The 18766-nt window shown below is 49.9% G+C and overlaps 1 protein-coding gene across 8 annotated transcripts in view; it reads left to right on the top strand.

Annotated features, from left to right (window-relative positions):
- Positions 1–3881: 3881 nt before the first annotated feature.
- ODF2 (outer dense fiber of sperm tails 2) overlaps positions 3882–18766 on the top strand; it is a gene marked incomplete at its 5' end in the record, with an annotated part of 31648 nt that continues 16763 nt past the window's right edge. Inside the window, 9 exons of one of the 8 annotated variants that reach the window (XM_082622755.1) lie at positions 3923–4045; positions 5176–5315; positions 6692–6782; positions 7651–7767; positions 8044–8169; positions 14487–14657; positions 15579–15739; positions 16514–16643; positions 17191–17322. In XM_082622755.1, the coding sequence (XP_082478881.1) occupies positions 5284–5315; positions 6692–6782; positions 7651–7767; positions 8044–8169; positions 14487–14657; positions 15579–15739; positions 16514–16643; positions 17191–17322 (960 nt within the window). Of the gene's footprint in view, positions 4046–5175; positions 5316–6685; positions 6783–7613; positions 7768–8043; positions 8170–14486; positions 14658–15578; positions 15740–16513; positions 16644–17190; positions 17323–18766 lie in introns of those variants that run through there. The other 7 variants (XM_082622754.1, XM_082622757.1, XM_082622753.1 and 4 more) reach the window with 7 other exon arrangements.

Here is an 18766-nt window from a genome sequence, read left to right as displayed (position 1 = left end):
ATCTTAGTTACCCGACCAGGGATCGAACCTGTACACTGTGCAGTGGAAGCGCAGAGTCTTAACCACTGGACCACCGGGGCAGTCCCTGTTCACAGTTTTAAAAAGAGGATATATAAGTGTAATACAAGAAACACCCATGTATCCTCCACCCCAAATTTGTAGTTTTTTTCTCTGTGAATATATATCTACATCTCTCCTCAGCCTCCCAAACAAATACATGGTCTTATACTGAACTTGCTGTTCCTACAATCTATTTTTTCAACCAATAGATCACAATTATCTTCTCCAACAAGTTTTTTTTTTTCACACAAAGTTTTCTTTTTTTATTATTATTTATTTATTTTTGGCTGCGTTGGGTCTTCGTTGCTGTGCGTGGGCTTTCTCTAGTTGTGCTGAGCGGGGTCTACTCTTTGTTGTGGTGCACGGCCTTCTCATTGCGATGGCTTCTCCTGTTGTGGAGCAAGGGCTCTAGGCACGTGGGCTTCAGCAGTTGTGGCTCGCGGGCTCTAGAGTGCAGGTTCAGTAGTTGTGGCGCACGGGCTTAGTTGCTTCGTGGCATGTGGGGTCTTCCTGGACCAGGGCTCGAACCCGTGTCCCCTGCTATGACAGGCAGATTCTTAACCACTGTGCCACCAGGAAAGTCCCTTTTTTAAATATTTATTTTTTTATTTGGCTGCGCTGGGTCTTAGTTGCAGCCTGCAGGATCTAGTTCCCTGACCAGGGATCATACCCACACTCCCCCTCCAGGGAACGTGGACTCTTAACCACTGGACAACCAGGGAAGTCCCTCCAACAAGTTTTTAATCTGCTGATTTTTCTTCTGACTGAAAACATATTCCTTTGCAAAAATGCTTAAACATTACAGAAATATACACTTCACAAGTGAAAAATCTCTGACTCCACCTTCCAGAAATAAACACTCCTAAGTGTTCAGTGTCTAGTCCTCCAGATTTTTTTACATGTACGTATTAACATACACAGGTTATTTTCCTACAGAAATGGCATCATGGTCGACTTACAGCTGTGCACCTTGCCTTTTACTTTTCTCAGCTATATGTTTTGGAAACCTTTCCACATTCAACAATTGATCTCTCTTATTATCTATTTTATTATTATTTTTTGGCTGCATTGGGTCTTCATTGCGGTGCGCGGACTTCTCACTGTGGTGGCTTCTCGTTACAGAGCATGGGCTCTAGACGCGTAGGCTTCAGTAGTTGCAGCACGCAGCCTCACTAGTTGTGGTCTGCGGGCTCTAGAGTGCAGGCTCAGTAATTGAGGTGTGTGGGCTTACTTGCTCTGCGGCATGTGGGATCTTCTCGGACCAGGGCTCGAACCCATGTCCCCTGCTTTGGCAGGCAGATTCTTAACCACTGTGCCACCAGGGAAGTCCAGTTACATCCATTTTTAAACCTACCAGCAATGTGTGAGACTGCTTATTTCCCAATGTCCTCATCAGTGCTAGGTAGTGCTCTTAAAAAAAAAAGTGGCCAGTGCTGGCCAGGCTTGGAGTGGCCTGAATTCAGAAAACACGGTCCAGCAATCCAAAGTGATATCAGGGAATTCCCTGGTGGTCCAGTGGTTAAGACTCCGAGCTCCCAATGCAGGGCGCCCAGGTTCGATCCCTGGTCAGGGAACTAGATCTCACAACTAGAAGATCCTGCATGCTGCACAGAAGATCCCACAAGCCGCAACTAAGACTCGGTGCAGCCAAATAAATAAATAAATAATATTTAAAGAAAAATTCCTGTTCTCTTTCCCATCGCATGTCCTTCACCCACTACAGGTGTCCCTGTGCGCCTGTCTTCAGCACCCCTTCCTCCCTGTTGCCTGTCTCTAAGTTTTTCCCCTGCCTCCTTCCTGTCACTCACTTCCAGTGTATGCATGTGTGTGTATGTGTGTGTGTGTTGAGGGTGGTGACCTCTCAGTCCTGTCCATTCTCAGATTCTCCATCACAAAAGCCCCGAAGAACTGCACTGGCAGAGGAAAACCCTCCTCAGATGGTGGGTAGGGGACAAATCCACAGAGGCAAAATCCTTCAGTGGGTGGGGAGGGGAAAGCTTTAATCATTTCATCTGGTCACGTCAGAGGGGTTGGCTGTGTATACTCCTTGAAGACCGTGTGGGATGTGTTGGTTTGGTGTCCCTCAGCCTGGGCTTAGCACACAGTAGGGACTTAATAAATGTTGGTTCATTGAATGAGGGAGCACTGAGAAATGATCAACAAGTCTGCGTTGGGGCTGGCAAGAGATGTTTTACAGAGATGTTTGACCTAGGCCTGGAAACAAGAAGGTTATCTTGGGCAGCAAAAATGACATCACTTCTTCTGAAGGGGGGGCGGATAAGGTGGGGGAAGTTAAAGGTGAGGGAAGGTGGGAGAAGGTGGAGAGAATTCCACTGGATGAATTTATGTTTTTCTATGAAAAAGGAGAGTTGTCATATGGGATGGGGAAGAGGCAAAGATTTGGAAAAGCCAACGTGGCTGGCTTCCCTGGTGGCGCAGTAGTTAAGAATCCACCTGCCAATGCAGGGGACACAGGTTCGAGCCCTGGTCCGGGAAGATCCCACATGCCGCGGAGCAACTAAGCCCGTGCACCACAACTACTGAGCCTGTGCTCTAGAGCCCGTGAGCCACAACTAATGAAGCCCTTGCGCCTCGAGCCCGTGCTCTGCAACAAGAGAAGCCACTGCAACGAGAAGCCCGCGCACCACAACGAAGAGCAGCCCCCACTCACGGCAACTAGAGAAAGCCCGTGCGCAGCAACAAAGACCCAACTCAGCCAAAAATACATAAATAAATAGATAGATAGACAGATAAATAAAAAGCCAACGTGGGGAGGCGGAGGGGGTCCAGGGATAAATTAAACCATTGCTGGGCAGTGGTGAGGGCTCAGCTGAGGGTGGAGGAAATGATTTGTGCATTTGATCTTTGCAGAGACTCCGGTGGTTGGATTACAATAGGGATTGGGGATCCATCAATTCTTCAACAGGGAGAAAATGAACGGGGCAAGGGAGTGGAGGGCTCCCTAACACTGAGGAATGAACGCCATAAGCATTAGACAGTAGACGGGAAGGCAGAGGAATGAGTTCTGTTTGGAGAGGGGGGAGCTGGAACTTAAGATTTCAGGTGGACCAGTTGTGTGACACTGGGAGTACATGGCTGAGGTGGAGGGAAGGTCATGGAGATGAGGATGTCAAGGAACTGAGGCCAGGATAGCCCTGAGGATGTTAAAGTCTCCCAGAATCCAGGGCGGCTGCGTGAGCCACGTGACAGCCCCCCATGATTGGCTGACAGTGAAACATAGTTGAGAAGATGGAGACTCAGCGAGAACTTCAACGGAGTAGGTGTGTACACACAGCAGCATACAGTGTGCAGGAGGGCAGGGAGGAACAAGGGGAACGCGGACCCTTCCTCCCGCCTGGACAAAGACAGGAGATGTGGGAGGGGGAGAGAGTCTGGGTGGTGTGCAGAAGCGGGCTCCATCTCTGCACCAACAGGGGAGGAGAGACAGGGCTGTATTTCCAGAAGCAGCGCGCAGCTCCGGACAGTAACATGTTTCCTGACCCCTGAGCCCAGTGGCCTAATATGAATCAGAGGGAGTAGGCTAGAAGTTGGGCGCTCCTCTGAGTTAGGGGAACCGACAAGGGCTGAAGGCAGGGTAAAAATGGCGGAAGTGGGAAAGCTAGGTCTTGAACGGCGAGGCAAGCCCGGGCGACGCAAGCCCGGGCCAGGCCCGTCAGTGGCGTCGCGCGTCTCCATGGCGACGCTACGCGTGGCCCGGAAGGTGGCGGAGCTTCAGGTGGGGCGGGGCATCCCTGTGACGCCAGGGGCTGGGCCTAAATGGCGAAACCCGAGAGGCTCCCGGGGGGGGTTTGAACTGGCCAATGGGCGACCTGCCGACCGGTTGTCGGAAAAGGAGGAGAAAGCGGGGAGGAGTCGCTGCCAGAGCTGGATTGCATCCGTCGCGGCGTCTCCATGGCAAGACCCTGGCCTCCGACTTCAACGACTTCATAAGGAGGCGTTTCTGGGCGCAGCCGTGTCGCTCCTGGTGAGAGGCCGCCGGCAGGCGGGAGCCAGGGCGCTCCGGGGCGTCCCGCGGCCGCCGCCGGGCCTGGTCCCCACGGGCGGGGTGGCCCCCGCCGAGGTCGCCGGGTCCCGCTGCCCCCAGGGCCGCCCCCGCCGGCACCCTCCGGGGCGCTCGTCCAGTTCCCGTCAGAATCTCGCCCCCCGCCCCGCCCACCGGCGCGGGCCTTCTCCTCCTCCTGCTAACGGACGGGCCTTTCCTCACCTGACCACCGGCAGGGCTCTGCTCCCTCCGGGCTTCGCCCTTCTCTCTATGGGCAGAAACTAGTCCCCTCCTGCCCGCTGGTGGGTGGTCGTCCCTTTCCGCCGACGGAGACTGGCCCCGCGCCCTCTTGCCCGCCGGTGGGCGTCGCCCCGTCCTCCTCGCCCCCCCTGAGGGCCTCGGCCCGGCAGTTATTTGCCGGCTCCTCGTAGGCAGCGCAGTCCCCGGGGACCGCCTCCGGGCCGCCCTACCCCGTTGGGTGGGTTCACCTGTCTAGCGGGCCTTCCGGGGATCCCGCCCCGCTCCCTGCACGACCCGACGTCGAACCCGCTCTAACTCGGATACCAAATCTCAGCGGCCGCTGCTTCGCCCTGGAGGATTTTCCCTCTGCCGTCGGGGCACCCACTCGCTGCTTAGCGCCCCTTTCCCCCTGCAGCCTCCGCTCCTTCCTCCTTCAAATACTATTGGTCTTCTCGGGTGTCTATTCTGTCGGGAACGCCCTTCTCCTAGGAGACAGTTGCCCTGGCTCCGCCCCGAATATCCCTCCCGCTTTCTGCGCTGGTTCCGGCCCTTTGGGGCCCATTTGGAGCCTAGCGATTCTCTCCCGCCCTCCTCGCACGCGAGCCAGCGTCTCAGGTTTCCCCCCTGGTGGCCACCCACCTTCCCTCCCGCGTGGGGCCTGGGTGTGGTGGTTCTTTTTTCCGAAGTTCCGCCCCCTGGCCCTCCCTGGGGAGGGAAGCTCTCACCGCCCCGCCCACCGGGTCGCTCAGCCTCTCCTATCTCCCCCCACTTTGGCAGGACAGTCAGTTGCTGTGCGACTTGGACAGCAGAGGAGCACCTCCCAAGTTTTCATCCAACTGTCACCTCCAAAGCTTACACTCTCCTCCCCTCAGGACGTTTGATGCCCGGCCCCTGAGATTCTCACTGACACGCCCTTCTGGGTCCCCCTGAGCAGAGCCTGCTGACCCAGTTGCCCACCTTTGCGGCTTTGATGCCTGACCATGTCTGCCTCATCCTCAGGCGGCTCCCCCAGGTACTGCCATTGTGGGGGGCGCCTCCGCCATAGGGCAGGGAAAAGCAGGCAGGGGCTCCCAGGTCAGGCTCACTGGAGGATTCTCTTTTCAGCTCTCTGTTCTGTGTACTGAAAACCTGGACCAAAACATTTAAAAATAATTTTTAAGAGGAAAGAGGAAAATACACGCATGTAATCCCAGCTCTGCCCTCCCTCTGGCCCTCCCTCCTCAGGTGCCCCAGTTCCCGGTAGCAAATAGGATCACCATCGTGTCATTGGAGTACTAGGCTCAGATCCTTTTTGAAAGGAGGCTAGGTGTAAATAACAACCACGAAAGAGGTGGACGCGGCAGTTAGTCAGATGTTGGTGGAATCCAGGTAGTTTGATGGAAAACCCGCTGAGGGTGAGAGCTTTCCCAAATCTATTGGCTTCAAGTGAACAGAAATGTTCTAAGTGAGGAGGGAAAAAACAAAAAAAAACCCATCTGCACAGACTTGGTATTCCTTGGCTAAGTGATTAGTAGGACTCAATTTTTTTTTCTTTTATATCAAGATGTGATATACATACAGCAAAATGTATGCTAAAGTGCTAAAGAATTTTTATGTTGCATTATTTTTTCCAAAATAAGGGAGGGCGAGGACAAAGTCGTATTTTGGGGGTAGCTGTCACCAGGCAGTGGGATGGATGAAGTGTACTTTCCAAGTCCCTTCCCATCCTGGAATTCTTGGATTGACTGCTGCCAGATTTTGGAGATTAAACTTTTGCTTTATTTGCACATTTGGTGATGGGGCTGTTTATGTATAAGATGAATTACACGTGGTATTAAAAAAAAATCCGTAAAAGCAAAAATAACCCTGCCTCTTAGATGCTTAAAGGGTAGCAAGCGGAATATTTTGGGAAATAGTCATTTTTCATCCTCTTATTTGAATATTTGACTATTAATTTTATGAAACGGAGTCACAGAGACCTTGTTCCTGAGCTTATGCCTCTGTCTTTTCATGGCAGTCATTCACTGAGCATTGCTCCAGCCAGTGTCCTGGGCACTTTCGCCCTTGGCCAGACTAGCATGTTGGCTGTTGCCCACGTGCTGCCTGCTTTTTTGTCTCCTGACAGACAGGATGAAAGCTGGGCTTTTCAGTAAAAGGTCACGATACGTGTGATGCGATGGTAGGTTAAAAGGCCAGCCCTGCGAATGCACATCACCCCCTGCTTCCATCCCCCTGCCGGGCACCCCATGAGAGTTTGGTGCTTGTGTAAAGGGAGCCAAATGATTCCACACTGGTTCTCCTAGCCATGGACTCGTTAGACACCATATGTAGTATATAACTTCGGGAGATCTAAGAAATAGAAGAGCCCTAGTGTTCTGCTTATAATCTGCTTCTTGTGCCTAGGTACAGGTTTCCATCGTGTGAGAAGAACAGAGTAACGAGGCTCACGCAGAAAAAGGTCTTGAGGACACCTTGTGGCTCACCCAGTGTGACTGTGACGGTAGGTGACATGTGCGCGGAGCAGCCCCGTGGTATGTGGCCCCGCCAGAAAAGACGCTTCTGCTGGCAGCCCGGTGGCCAGGTGCTCTGTTAAGTGCCTTCATGCATAGCCCGCTGATTGATTGGATTTGGGTTTGCCTGTGGCAAGGCTGCCGGGTGTGAGGAGGTTGTGTTAATCTAATCCTTCCAGACAAACTTCAAATATCTGAAAACAGAATTTCAAAAAAAAAGACACGAAGGAAAAAAGAAAAAAGTAAAAAAAAAAAAAAAAAAAGAATGGGGATTGACAGGAGCTGGTGGTAGGCAAGGGGTATGTGTTCAGCCCTGCTTAAGTGGCCTTTAGAATCCATACAACCTTCTCATCTCGGCATTTCCTCCAGCTTTCTGTCTTCACCGTCTTTTATCTACCTGCTGCTTGAAGTATTTTGCACTGTAACCGTTCTGTGCATGTCCCGTGCTAATCCGCATGCCCCACTCAGATTCCGGTGTAGGAGGACTCTCCTGCTTTCCATCTGTGCTGTGCTGAATCTCAGGAGGAGCTGTGCATTCCAGCAGGCTTGGAAAGAGATGCAGCTCTGAGGACCCCGGGGCCTGGGTTTGGGCTCTTTATTAGAACTTGTGGGTCTCACAGACCCTTTTCTTGAACGGACCTGCATCTCCCCGGTGGTCTTCAGCTGGGATCTTCAGGAGCCTGCTGAGTGGCACGCCCGCCTTGCTTCCCGCCCGCATGCCAGTAGGGCTGGTTGCTGTCCTGCTTGCTTGGCGGCTAGGCTTTCAGTGGCCCCCAGAGGCTGTGAGCTCGGTTTTTCACGCCCAGTTTACTCATCCACAGATCAACCTTTTTTGTGTTGTCCTCCCCCACCTGCCAGAAGCGAACCATGAAGGACCGCTCGTCAACTCCCCCCTTACATGTTCACGTGGATGAGAACACCCCTGTCCATGTCCACATAAAAAAACTCCCGAAAGCATCAGCGACCAACAGCCAGGTAGGAGCATGCCAGGGGGGCAAGGCCAAGGCTGTGGAGCAAGGCAACCCCTCCCAGCTGGGCCTCCTCACACTTCTAACTCCAGAGATTGGAGAGACAGACACAGTCGCTTTCAGAGCTCAGTTGCCTGGTTGGAAGGTAGGATGGTCACCTGGCAGTGGCAACAGTAGCCTTGGTCAGAAGTGGCTCCCCAGCAGAGTTGGAAGCGGACGCCACCAGAGTGATGCCACGGCCAGCTGCGTGGGGAAGTGACCCTGGGTTTGTCCCTTTCCACAGAAATCTCATAAGCGCGGAATGAAAGGGGACACCGTGAACGTGCGGCGGAGTGTCCGGGTGAAAACCAAGGTACCTTGGATGCCCCCTGGAAAATCATCCACCCGACATGTGGGATGCAAGTGGGAGGTAGGCTCATTCTCGTTCAGGCTTTTCTTCTCCGACTGGTCAGGTTCCAGCAGGCCTCACACTCTGTATGGTTCAGGGTCGGCGGGAGCTCTCAGAGACATCCCAGTAGGTCCCGCTTACTGAGTGCCTGGCTAAACCCTGAAAGTATGGGAATCTTCTTGAGTGCTGCCAACACTGCAGTGTGGTAGGTCCCGCTCTCCCAAGGTGCAGATGAGGAAACCAAGGCTCAGAGAGGTGAAGTCTCGCAGACAGAGTAGCAGAGGTGGAGTTAAGACTCAGGGGTGTCTCATTCTAGAGGCGGTACTCGTAGGCTCTCTGATTTGTATGTGAGGAGCTACATGTCTCGCCCCACGTAACTTTGCTAGTGTCCGAAGCATAATTTTAAAATATATACCAGAACGTACATATCCAAGAAAGCATCTTCACTTTTACGGTCACCCCCATAAGAGACCGTGCACGTATTCCATAGATGTCATCAAAACCACTGGAATAATCTCCTGAGGAATGACTGCCTTCCGTGTGAGCTGCCAAGGTTCCAAGAGAACTGTTGTCTTTTTTTAGCCACACCTCAAAACGTTTTGCTTGTCCATCTATCCTTCCGTGCAGTAATTCATGCATTTCTTGCAACACTGCTGCACACTGGGGTTACAGCTGCAAACCGGCAGCTGTGCCTTCCTTATGCTTATGTTCTAGTCAATTGCAGTGAAGAAACTCATTGACAAGACAAGGCCTGTGACTGTGTTTTAGACAGAGATCTCATTATTGAGACAAGTAAAGGGCTTGAGACTACAGTTGTCCCTCTGTATCCACGGGTTCCACATCTGTGGATTCGACCAACCACAGATTTAAGAAAAAAAAAAAAATCCATAAAGTTCCAAAAAGCAAAACTTGAATTTGCTGTGTGCCAGCAACTACTGATAAAGCATTTACATTGAATTAGGTATTATAAATAATCTAGAGCTAATTTAAAGTATACAGGAGGAGGTGCCTAGGTTATGTGCAAATATTACACCATTTTATACAAGGGACTTGAGCATCCTTTGATTTTGGTATCCATGAGGGTCCTGGAACCAATCCCTGTGGAGACCAAGGGATGACTATACCTTAAGATGATGATGCCTGATCTATTTTGAAAGATTCTTTTTCTGAGAGCTTATTACTTTTAAAATTAGAAATAATAGTAATTACTCTGAAGTTTAGAGTCATACTTCACTCTCTTGACTCCCTGATTTACCATGTTATCCCTAAGAGACAAAGGGAGTTTGGTATTCTAGGGAATAAATGAAGTGTTCTGACATATCTCTCTATACAAAGTGCAAGGAAAATTAGAATTAAAATGCTTTTTAGATTTTTTTACTATGTGTACCTCACTAATAATCAGTGAAATGTAAATTAGAAACAACTACATTTTAGAAAAAACAAGCTATCATTTTTATTGAATGGAAAAAAGTTGAAAAGATTATGAATATCTTGTGTTGACAAGCATATGGGAGGTATCAACGAATCTTTTTAGATGGTTTTTTGTTTGTGTTTTTTTTTTGGCCACGCAGCGTGGCATGTGGGATCTTAATTCCCCGACCAGGGATCGAACCTGTGCCCCCTGCAGTGGAAGAGCGGAGTCTTAACTCCTGGACCACCAGGGAAGTCCCTGGACAGTTTTTTGTTTGTTTGTTTGTTTGTTTAAATATATTTTTAACATTTATTTGTTTTATTTATTTATTTTTGGCTGCATTGGATCTTCGTTGCGGTACATGGGCTTCTCATTGCAGTGGCTTCTCTTGTTGCAGAGCACGGGCTGTAGGCACACGGGCTTCAGTAGTTGTGGCGCACAGGCTTCAGTAGTTGTGGCTCGTGGGCTCTAGAGTACAGGCTCAGTTGTGGCGCACGGGCTTAGTTGCTCCGCGGCATGTGGGATCTTCCTGGACCAGGGCTTGAACCCGTGTCCCCTGAATTGGCAGGTGGATTCTTAACCACTACGCCACCAGGGAAGCCCCCCTGGACAGTTTTGAGTGGATTGTGAAACCGATTCTGCTGTTCTGGAGGCAATTTGGCAGCATCCATCCAAACATGGATTCTATAGTTCTACACTTGGGAATTGATGCTAAAAGTCACAGAAGAGTACAGGGATCTGTGTGTGTATCAGGATGTTTACTAAAGCATTGTTTGCAATAGAGAAAAATTAGAAGCAACCTAAATGTCTGTCAGGAGGGTATTGGTTAAATTATGATGCATCCATACAATGGAATGCCATGCAACCACTAGAAGATTGAGGTAGATATTTCTACGTGATAATGAAGCAACAAGTGGCACAGCACGGAGAGTTTGGCCCTATTTGTGCAGAAAAGGGTATCTGTGTGTCCATGTGTGTATGGATATGTTTATATGTGCAAACCTGTTTTGGGGAGAAAATATAAGAAGTGGTAAGCAGTGATTACCTCTGGGGTGGGAGGCTTTAATGCTTTATCTTTTCATGGTTTGCTTGAATTTCTTTATAACAAACATACTATATTTTATTTAAAATGCTTTTTTTCTTTTCTTTTTTTTTAATGAAGAGACTTAGTAGTTTTCAAATTATATATCAAAGTCATGCCGCTGTGGAAATGGACTTCCTGTTGACATGGGTTGCTAGGACTGTGGTCCCCCCTGGAAAGCTCAGTGCCCCTTCCCGTCCTAGGGCCACAGAATCCTAGAAACGGAGGGGCCCAGAGATGTGACTTACCATCTCTCAAGCAGTAGCTGTCTTTCATGCTGCCCTCTTGGTTCAGCCCCTTTCCATTTTTCAGTGGCCTTCCATGTTCCTGGGAGGCTCCAGCCTGCCCTTACCATTATGGACAAGAGAGAAAAGACCACAGGAGGAAAAGTTTGTGGTGGAGCTGGACATGGACCCCGGAAGCTGCTATGTGCTTGTGGGGATTCATGTTTCTTTTCTTTCTTTCTTTTTTTAAAAAATTAATTAATTAATTAATTTTTGGCTGTGTTGGGTCTTCGTTGCTAAACACGGGCTTTCTCTAGTTGTGGCGAGCGGGGGCTACTCTTCGTTGCAGTGCACGGGCTTCTCATTGCGACGGGCTTCTCATTGCGGTGACTTCTCTTGTTGCGGAGCACGGGCTCTAGGCACGTGGGCTCAGTAGTTGTGGCTCATGGGCTCTAGAGCGCAGCCTCAGTAGTTGTGGCACATGGGCTTAGTTGCTCCACGGCATGTGGGATCTTCCTGGAGCAGGGCTTGAACCCGTGTCCCCTGCGTTGGCAGGCAGATTCTTAACCACTGCACCACCAGGGAAGTCCCCGTGTTTCATTTTTAAAACCCCTCGTGGTACACAAGGTAAGATCTTTGGGAGAAAGCAGGTCTGGGTTTTTTCTCTACCCTATTACTAAGTAAGTCATCTATTTTTATGACAGAAAGCTGAAAATACAGAAAAATAGACAATCACTGTAATTCTACTACTCTAATCTGGCTGCTGTTAAGTTTTAAAACCTTTTCATTGGAAAGTGCAGGATAGTACATGCATCAGAAGTGTATTGATGAATTTTTACAAAGACCCAGCTCAAGAAACAACATCACCAGCTTCCCCAGAAGCTCCTCTCTGGTCCTGTTCTTGTCACTGCCACCTCCAAGGATAACCACTCTCCTAAAACTATTAATATTTCGGTACATTTATTAACACTTTTTCCTATGCGGAGTTTTTTTTTCAAATTGTAATCATACTGTCTATACATTTTCCCATTGCCCTTCTTTTATATATTAAAATAACTCTTTTTCTTATAAAAGCAATGCACAGTCATTGTTGAAAAATTAGAAAATCTAAATCAGCGCAAGGAAGAAAGTAAAAACCACCTGTAATTCCACCACCCTGAGAAGATCCATGTAACTTCTAGGTGCAAGACTTCTGGATCTTTTTTTGTAAATAGACCCGTTCTTTTGATTTTTGTAACAATGGGATTATATTTTACTTATTGTTGTAACGTTCTTTTTTCCACATATTTTGACTATATTTATATCACACATTATTTTTTTAAGGCATTATTCCATTGTGTGTACATTTGTGTACTGTTAAGTATTTAACCAATTCTATCTTTCTGTACATTTATCTATATCCTAGCCTTGAATTTAAATATTAATTCACATTCTTAGATATTCTTGATAAATCCCTCAAAAATAGAATTGCTGGGACAAAGGGCACATACATTTTTTAAATTGCACCCTATGAGTCCTACTTGTTTGACATAACAGTTTACACCGTTATAAAACACTTCCTTTGGGAGGGGGAAGGGTAAGCTGGGACGAAGTGAGAGAGTGGCATGGACTTATATATACTACTGAATGTAAAATAGATAGCTAGTGGGAAGCAGCCGCATAGCACAGGGAGATCAGCTCAGTGCTTTGTGACCACCTAGAGGGGTGGGATGGGGAGGGTGGGAGGGAGACACAAGAGGGAGGAGATATGGCGATATATGTATATGTATAGCTGATTCACTTTGTTATAAAGCAGAAGCTAACACACCATTGTAAAGCAATTATACTCCAATAAAGATGTTAAAAAAACTAAAAATTAAAAAAACACTTCCTTTTATTCCTGATAGCCATCATCTTTCCCTGGGAATTAGCACAGAAGTTTAGCCACCTCAGCTTACGAGAAGGAAAAAACGGTGCAAACAATGAGAAATAGCAATTACTTAATACAACGGAATAAATGTATAGAATGAGAGAGTCAAATTCAATATATCAAAATCCCATGGAGGGACTTACCTGGTGGTGTAGTGGATAAGACTCTGCACTCCCAATGCAGGGGCCTCGGTTCAATCCCTGGCTAGGGAACTAGATGCCACATGCGTGCCGCAACTAAGAGTTCACATGCCACAACTCAGGAGCCTTGAGCTGCAACTAAGGAGCCTGCCTGCCACAACTAAGGAGCCCGCCTGCTGCACCTAAGACCCGGTGCAACCAAATAAATAAGTTAATTAATTAAAAGACAGTTAAAAAAACAACAACAAAAAAAACCATGGAAACACTCGCCCCCAGATTAGTATATCTTTTTGAAGTCTTGAAAGTATTATACAGCTTTGCATAAACTTCTCTGAGGGGCACATGCATTTTAAAAAATATTTTTTATGCTGATGTATTTAGGTAAATATTTTCCAGAAATACCATTTTAACCCTAAATAATTCAGTATGCATTTCTAATAACATTTTCTCCATAACCAAAATAACAGCGATTAGTCCTAAAAACTTCACGTCATTTTTTTTTAACTTAATTTCTTAATCATATAACATCTGGTTAATATTTAAATTTCTCCACTTGTCCTTAAAATACCTGTTATAGAAGATTTGTTTGCCTTTGCAACTATCCACTATCATGTATTCATATTCATTTAAAAGACTTTTGACACATTTCACGTCTACCCTAGGTGTATGAAAATATTTACTGCCCCCAACTTTTGCCAACTTTGGGAATCACAGTTTTTGCCAATTTGTTATATCCTTCTTTTTAAACTTGACACTGGGGACGTCCCTGGTGGCTCAGTGGTTAAGAATCGACCTGCCAATTCAGGGGACACGGGTTTGAGCCCCGGTCCGGGAAGATCCCTCATGCCGCGGAGCAACTAAGCCCGTGCGCCACAACTACTGAGTCTGCGCTCTAGGGCCCGCGAGCCACAGCTACTGAGCCCACGTGCCGCAATTGCTGAAGCCCACGCGCCTAGAGCCCGTGCTCCGCAACAAGAGAAGCCACCGCAATGAGAAGCCCGTGCACCGCAACGAAGAGTAGCCCCTGCTCTTCGTTGCGGTGCGCGGGCTTCTCATTGCGGTGGCTTCTCTTGTTGCGGAGCACGGGCTCTAGGCGCGTGGGCTTCAGTAGTTGTGTACCACAGGCTTTTTATTTCTATGTTAGAAGAGCTTCAGAAACAACATTTAAACAAGGGTAGGGGGCTTCCCTGGTGGCGCAGTGGTTGAGGGTCCGCCTGCCGATGCAGGGGTTCGTGCCGCGGTCCGGGAGGATCCCATATGCCGCGGAGCGGCTGGGCCCGTGAGCCATGGCCGCTGAGCCTGCGCGTCCGGAGTCTGTGCTCTGCGGTGGGAGAGGCCACAGCAGTGAGAGGCCCGCGTACCGCAAAAAAATAAATAAATAAAATAAAAACAAGGGTAGGTAATGAGGCAATGTTCCACCAAGAAGGTCGGTGTGCCCTTCCCCCTGGGGTCTCTGTGGTTTTGCCCTTTAGCAGTTTTAGCTCTTCCTGCTCAGCGGACAGCCAGGGATGGTGGGACCAATGGTTGCAGTTCTGCCTTATGAGTTCATGTGTCTCTCCCTCCTCTACATCAGAATCCACCTCACTGCCTGGGGATCACGCCACCATCTTCAGAAAAGCTGGCCTCAGTGGTGCGGTTAAGTGACCTCTCTACCGAAGATGACAACTCGGGTCACCGTAAAATGAACCGTTATGATAAGAAGATTGACAGTCTAATGAACGCGGTTGGTTGTCTCAAGTCTGAGGTGAGGGAGGTAGGGGGCTGGGCTGGCCAGTGTCCCGGGGGCACTTGGGACTGCCAGGTGAGTTCCTGGTGGACACCTCCTTCCAGGCTGCCTCTGCAGGCCTCCCAGTGTTTCAGGTGCCCCTGGGGAGGTAGTCGGGGCAACCTGAGATCCCTTTCCATCAAGCACTTAGCCCAGGCCTGGCCCTGACCTCGCCTGGTGCTCTGTATGGATGGCCTGATTTGATTTTTTACAACAGTAAATGAAGCCGGTGGCATTATTGTCCCTGTCTTGGAGATGAAGTGACTGGGACACTGGGGCCTCTGTTTTCCATTTTATACAAAAGTTAAAAAAAAAACAGAAAACAATGCCCCAAACAGGCAGAGGAAGTTTGTCCTCAGTTGCTGGGCTGTGTCTTTGGGTGGGACGTGGCAATGAAATTGGAAACAACCTGGAAGTCCAAGGCCCCCAACTAAGAAGTTGGCGGAGCTGCCGTGGAATCCATGCTGCAGCTGCTGACGGGGCCTGTGTCTTTAGTCCTCCCCTGCGCCCGGGGCCCAGGGCCCTCTTGGAGAACCTGCGGCTGGTGGCTGCCTGGCAACAGGCCCGCCTTTCTCCACAGCCCGAGGGGCAGGTGCCTTTTTGTGACATCTCTCCTCCCGTGGTGTGCCAGCTGAACAACCGTTTGTATCCTGGCTCTGTCCCCAGCCGGAAAGTCACTCAGGCTCCCTTCGCTCCCTTTCCTCAGTGACGAGGAAATGAGAGGAATCGTGTCTGTCCAGAGTCTCTGTGACGACTGACTGAGCTTGTGCCTGAAGAACCTCAGTAGCATGGAGCGCTCAGTCGGAGGTGCCCCTCGCTTTGTGCAAAGCAGCGGGCCTTGAGATGCGGTGGAGAGGAGCCCCTCCCCTCAGTGACCCCTGCCTGCATGCCCCTGCACAGGTCAAGATGCAGAAGGGAGAGCGCCAGCTGGCCAAAAGATTCCTGGAGGAACGCAAGGAGGAGCTGGAGGAGGTGGCCCAAGAGCTGGCCGAGACCGAGCACGAGAACACGGTGCTGCGGCACAGCATCGAGCGCATCAAGGAGGAGAAGGACTTCACCGTGTAAGGCGGCGCCGCCCTGGGCACCTTCCCTCTTGCGGGGCTGCCCGAGCACCAGCCTAGCCCGGGTTACAGTGTCCAGCAGAGTCACTAACGCGCTCATGATTCCCGGTCAGGGAAGAGGGCCCCGCAGAGGTCCGGGGGGAGGGCATGAGGGAGGCCTTTCTGGAAACAACGGGAGTCCGGCAGGATGGCCAGGTGCTAGGCAGGTGAGTGCGGGGGAGGAAAACACGCCAGGTAGCAGGAACATCTTGCAGGAAGGCCCCAGGGTGGGAGGAGTTTGCGACTGAGAAATGAAAAGCCGGGCAGAGCAAGGGGAGAGGGTGGGCCGAGGAGAAGGGGGCCCACGGAGGTTGGCAGGGGCCGGCTCTTGGTGGCCACTTCGGGGCGTTTGCATCGAGGGCGGTTGGGAGCCACAGGGTTTTCGAAGCAGGAAGTGGTGTGACCAGACTTGGCTCCAATGGGGAGAGTGGAGGGGAGGGCTCAAAAGCGGATCTGAAGATGGTAGTTAGGTGGCCATGGCAGTGGCTGGGGGATGAGGTGACACTGGTTTCTGTCTGAGAGACAAGCAGGTGACATAATGTCCCCCGGTGTGGAGGCCCTGCTCTGGTGACCACGTGTCCTTCCAGAAGGCCGCTCGGGCCAGAAGGGCCATCCCTGCCCCCTCCCCCACTGTTCCCTGACCAGGAGATGAGCCTCGCAGGGCATTGTGAGGTGAGCCTCAGGGTGAGCAGGGGCCTGGGAGGGCTCAGAGAGCCCTATTCTTTCTGGGCCCAGGCTTCAGAAGAAACACCTCCAGCAGGAGAAGGAATGCCTCATGTCCAAGCTGATGGAGGCTGAAATGGATGGGGCTGCCGCGGCCAAAGAAGTCATGGCCCTGAAGGACACCATCGGGAAACTGAAGACGGTAGGTGGCCAGCCCAACCGCCCAGTGCCGGGGCTGGGCCCAGAGCGGGGGCAGCTGCACACCATGGCGGTCGTCATGCTGACTTTATGACATCTTCAGGCCAGGGCAGGGCACACTTAACTCCTCGGCCCCCACCCCTCTTCTCACTTCTGGGGCCTGACCTTTGAGGCTGACCTTTGGTAGCCAGGGCCTCTGAGATGTCATCGTGGGTCTCCTGGGATCACAGTGAGTCAAGGCACGTGTCTGATTCCTGCCAGTATCAGCCACCAAATGTCGTCGTCCAGGAAGCGCACCTCGTCCAGGAAACCCGCCCTAACTGCACTCGCCCACACTGAGCTCTCCAGCCCTTTTCCCCACCTGGTATTCTCAGCAGGCTCAGAACCTGCCCACGCTTCCAGATCTGCCTCCTCCGGGAAGCCTGCCTTTGCCCAGCTCTTCTTGCCCAGGCTGCCTGGCACCAATACCTCTTAAGCTCCCCATGGGGACTCCCTGTGCCAGCTCTTCCCTTCTCCACCCGTGCCTGGCAAGACTGCCTGCTGTCTTCCAGGAGAAGCAAATGACCTGCACGGACATCAACACCCTAACGAGGCAGAAGGAACTTCTCCTGCAGAAGCTGAGCACATTTGAGGAAACCAACCGCACCCTCCGAGAACTGCTCAAGGAACAGCACTGCAAAGAGGTGAGCTGCGGTCCTGGCCGCACCCCTACCCAGCGCTCACCCGGAGCCCTGGCTCGCTAGCACCGCAGGCTCCTGTCTGTAAAAAGAAACTATTCTTGGTGCCTGCCTGACCTGAGGGGCCATAGAAAGATTTGCTGAAATCACTCATGTGAAATGCTGGGCATCTGGTAGACGAGCGCTGTCTTTGTTGTTGAAGTGAGCCAGGTGGCACAGGAAGGACCTTGGAAGTCAAAAGAGCAGTGGAGAGTCAGGGAGGGGTTCAGCCCATCCCAGGGGTCAGGCGACAAAGCGGGGAGGAGACCAGACCTGAGTTTTGGTGAAGCAGGCGGCTTAATGGCTGGTGGACACATTGTATGGTATCACTTTGTTTTCTTAAAAGGGGTCTCTGAAATATATTTTATGTTACCAAATGACTCTGAAAAGACTGACAGTATAAACAGCTCTCTTCCTGTTTGGTTCAAAACCAAAGGGATACCGAGAGTCTCAAAATGCCCATGCTGGGAATTCCCTGGCGGTCTAGTGGTTAGGACTCGGCGCTTCCACTGCCGTGGGCGCGGGTTCGATCCCTGGTTGGGGAACTAAGATCCCGCAAGCCTCGAGACGCAGCCAAAAAAAAAAAAAAAAAAAAATGCCCGTCCTGATGAGATGATATTTTTTTTAGTTTAACTTTTTTTAAAAAACAGTGTCAACTTCCTTTGTTTTTAGTTTAAAAATTAATATTTAAAATAAGTAAAAGTGTACCCACTATCCAGCTTTCCAAACAAAACCTTGTCCACATGGTTAAATCCCTCTTGGTGTCTCCTTTGGCAATAACCTCATCTCCTTCCCATCAGAGGGAAACTTCATCCGGAATCTGAGAGTTTTTCACTTATATATGTATCCCTAAGCAACATATAGTATTGTTTAGCATGTTTTCAAACTTTACATAAATGATATTGTTCCATATGTTTTCTTCTGAGTTTGCTTTTTTCAATCAATGTTTTTATGAGATCTGTCCATTTTTATCCTTGAAGCCTAAGGTAGTTCATTTTCACTGCTCTATTCCATTTTATGACAATACCACAACTTACTTACCCACTCTTCCGTCGATGGAGACAATTTTTGGTTGTTTGCTCTTACAAGTGTTATTTTGCTCATTCATCTGTACTATCCTGGTGTACTTGAGGGTTTCCAGAATATATTTCTGTGAATGTTACTCGTTATAGCTAAATTATTCTCTTAAAATAGTTTTATCTATTTCATTTCCAGCTCACTGTTCATGGGTGGGTGATTTTTACCTCTCTGGGCTTCAGTTTTCCCACCTATAAAATGGGAATAGCATCTTCCATGTGGGGTTGTGAGGGACTTAGAGGTGATGCGTGGATGAGGACTGTGTGTACTCTTGGCATGCAGTGGGTACTTGGTAAATGGTGGCTGTCGCTGCTGTTTGTCCTGGGACTGGGGG

This window comes from Mesoplodon mirus (assembly GCF_964341445.2).
Source record: "Mesoplodon mirus genome assembly, chromosome: 1".
NCBI lineage: Eukaryota > Metazoa > Chordata > Mammalia > Artiodactyla > Ziphiidae > Mesoplodon > Mesoplodon mirus.
Note: the sequence above shows the minus strand (reverse complement) of the source record. Positions and strands in the feature narration are given on the sequence as shown.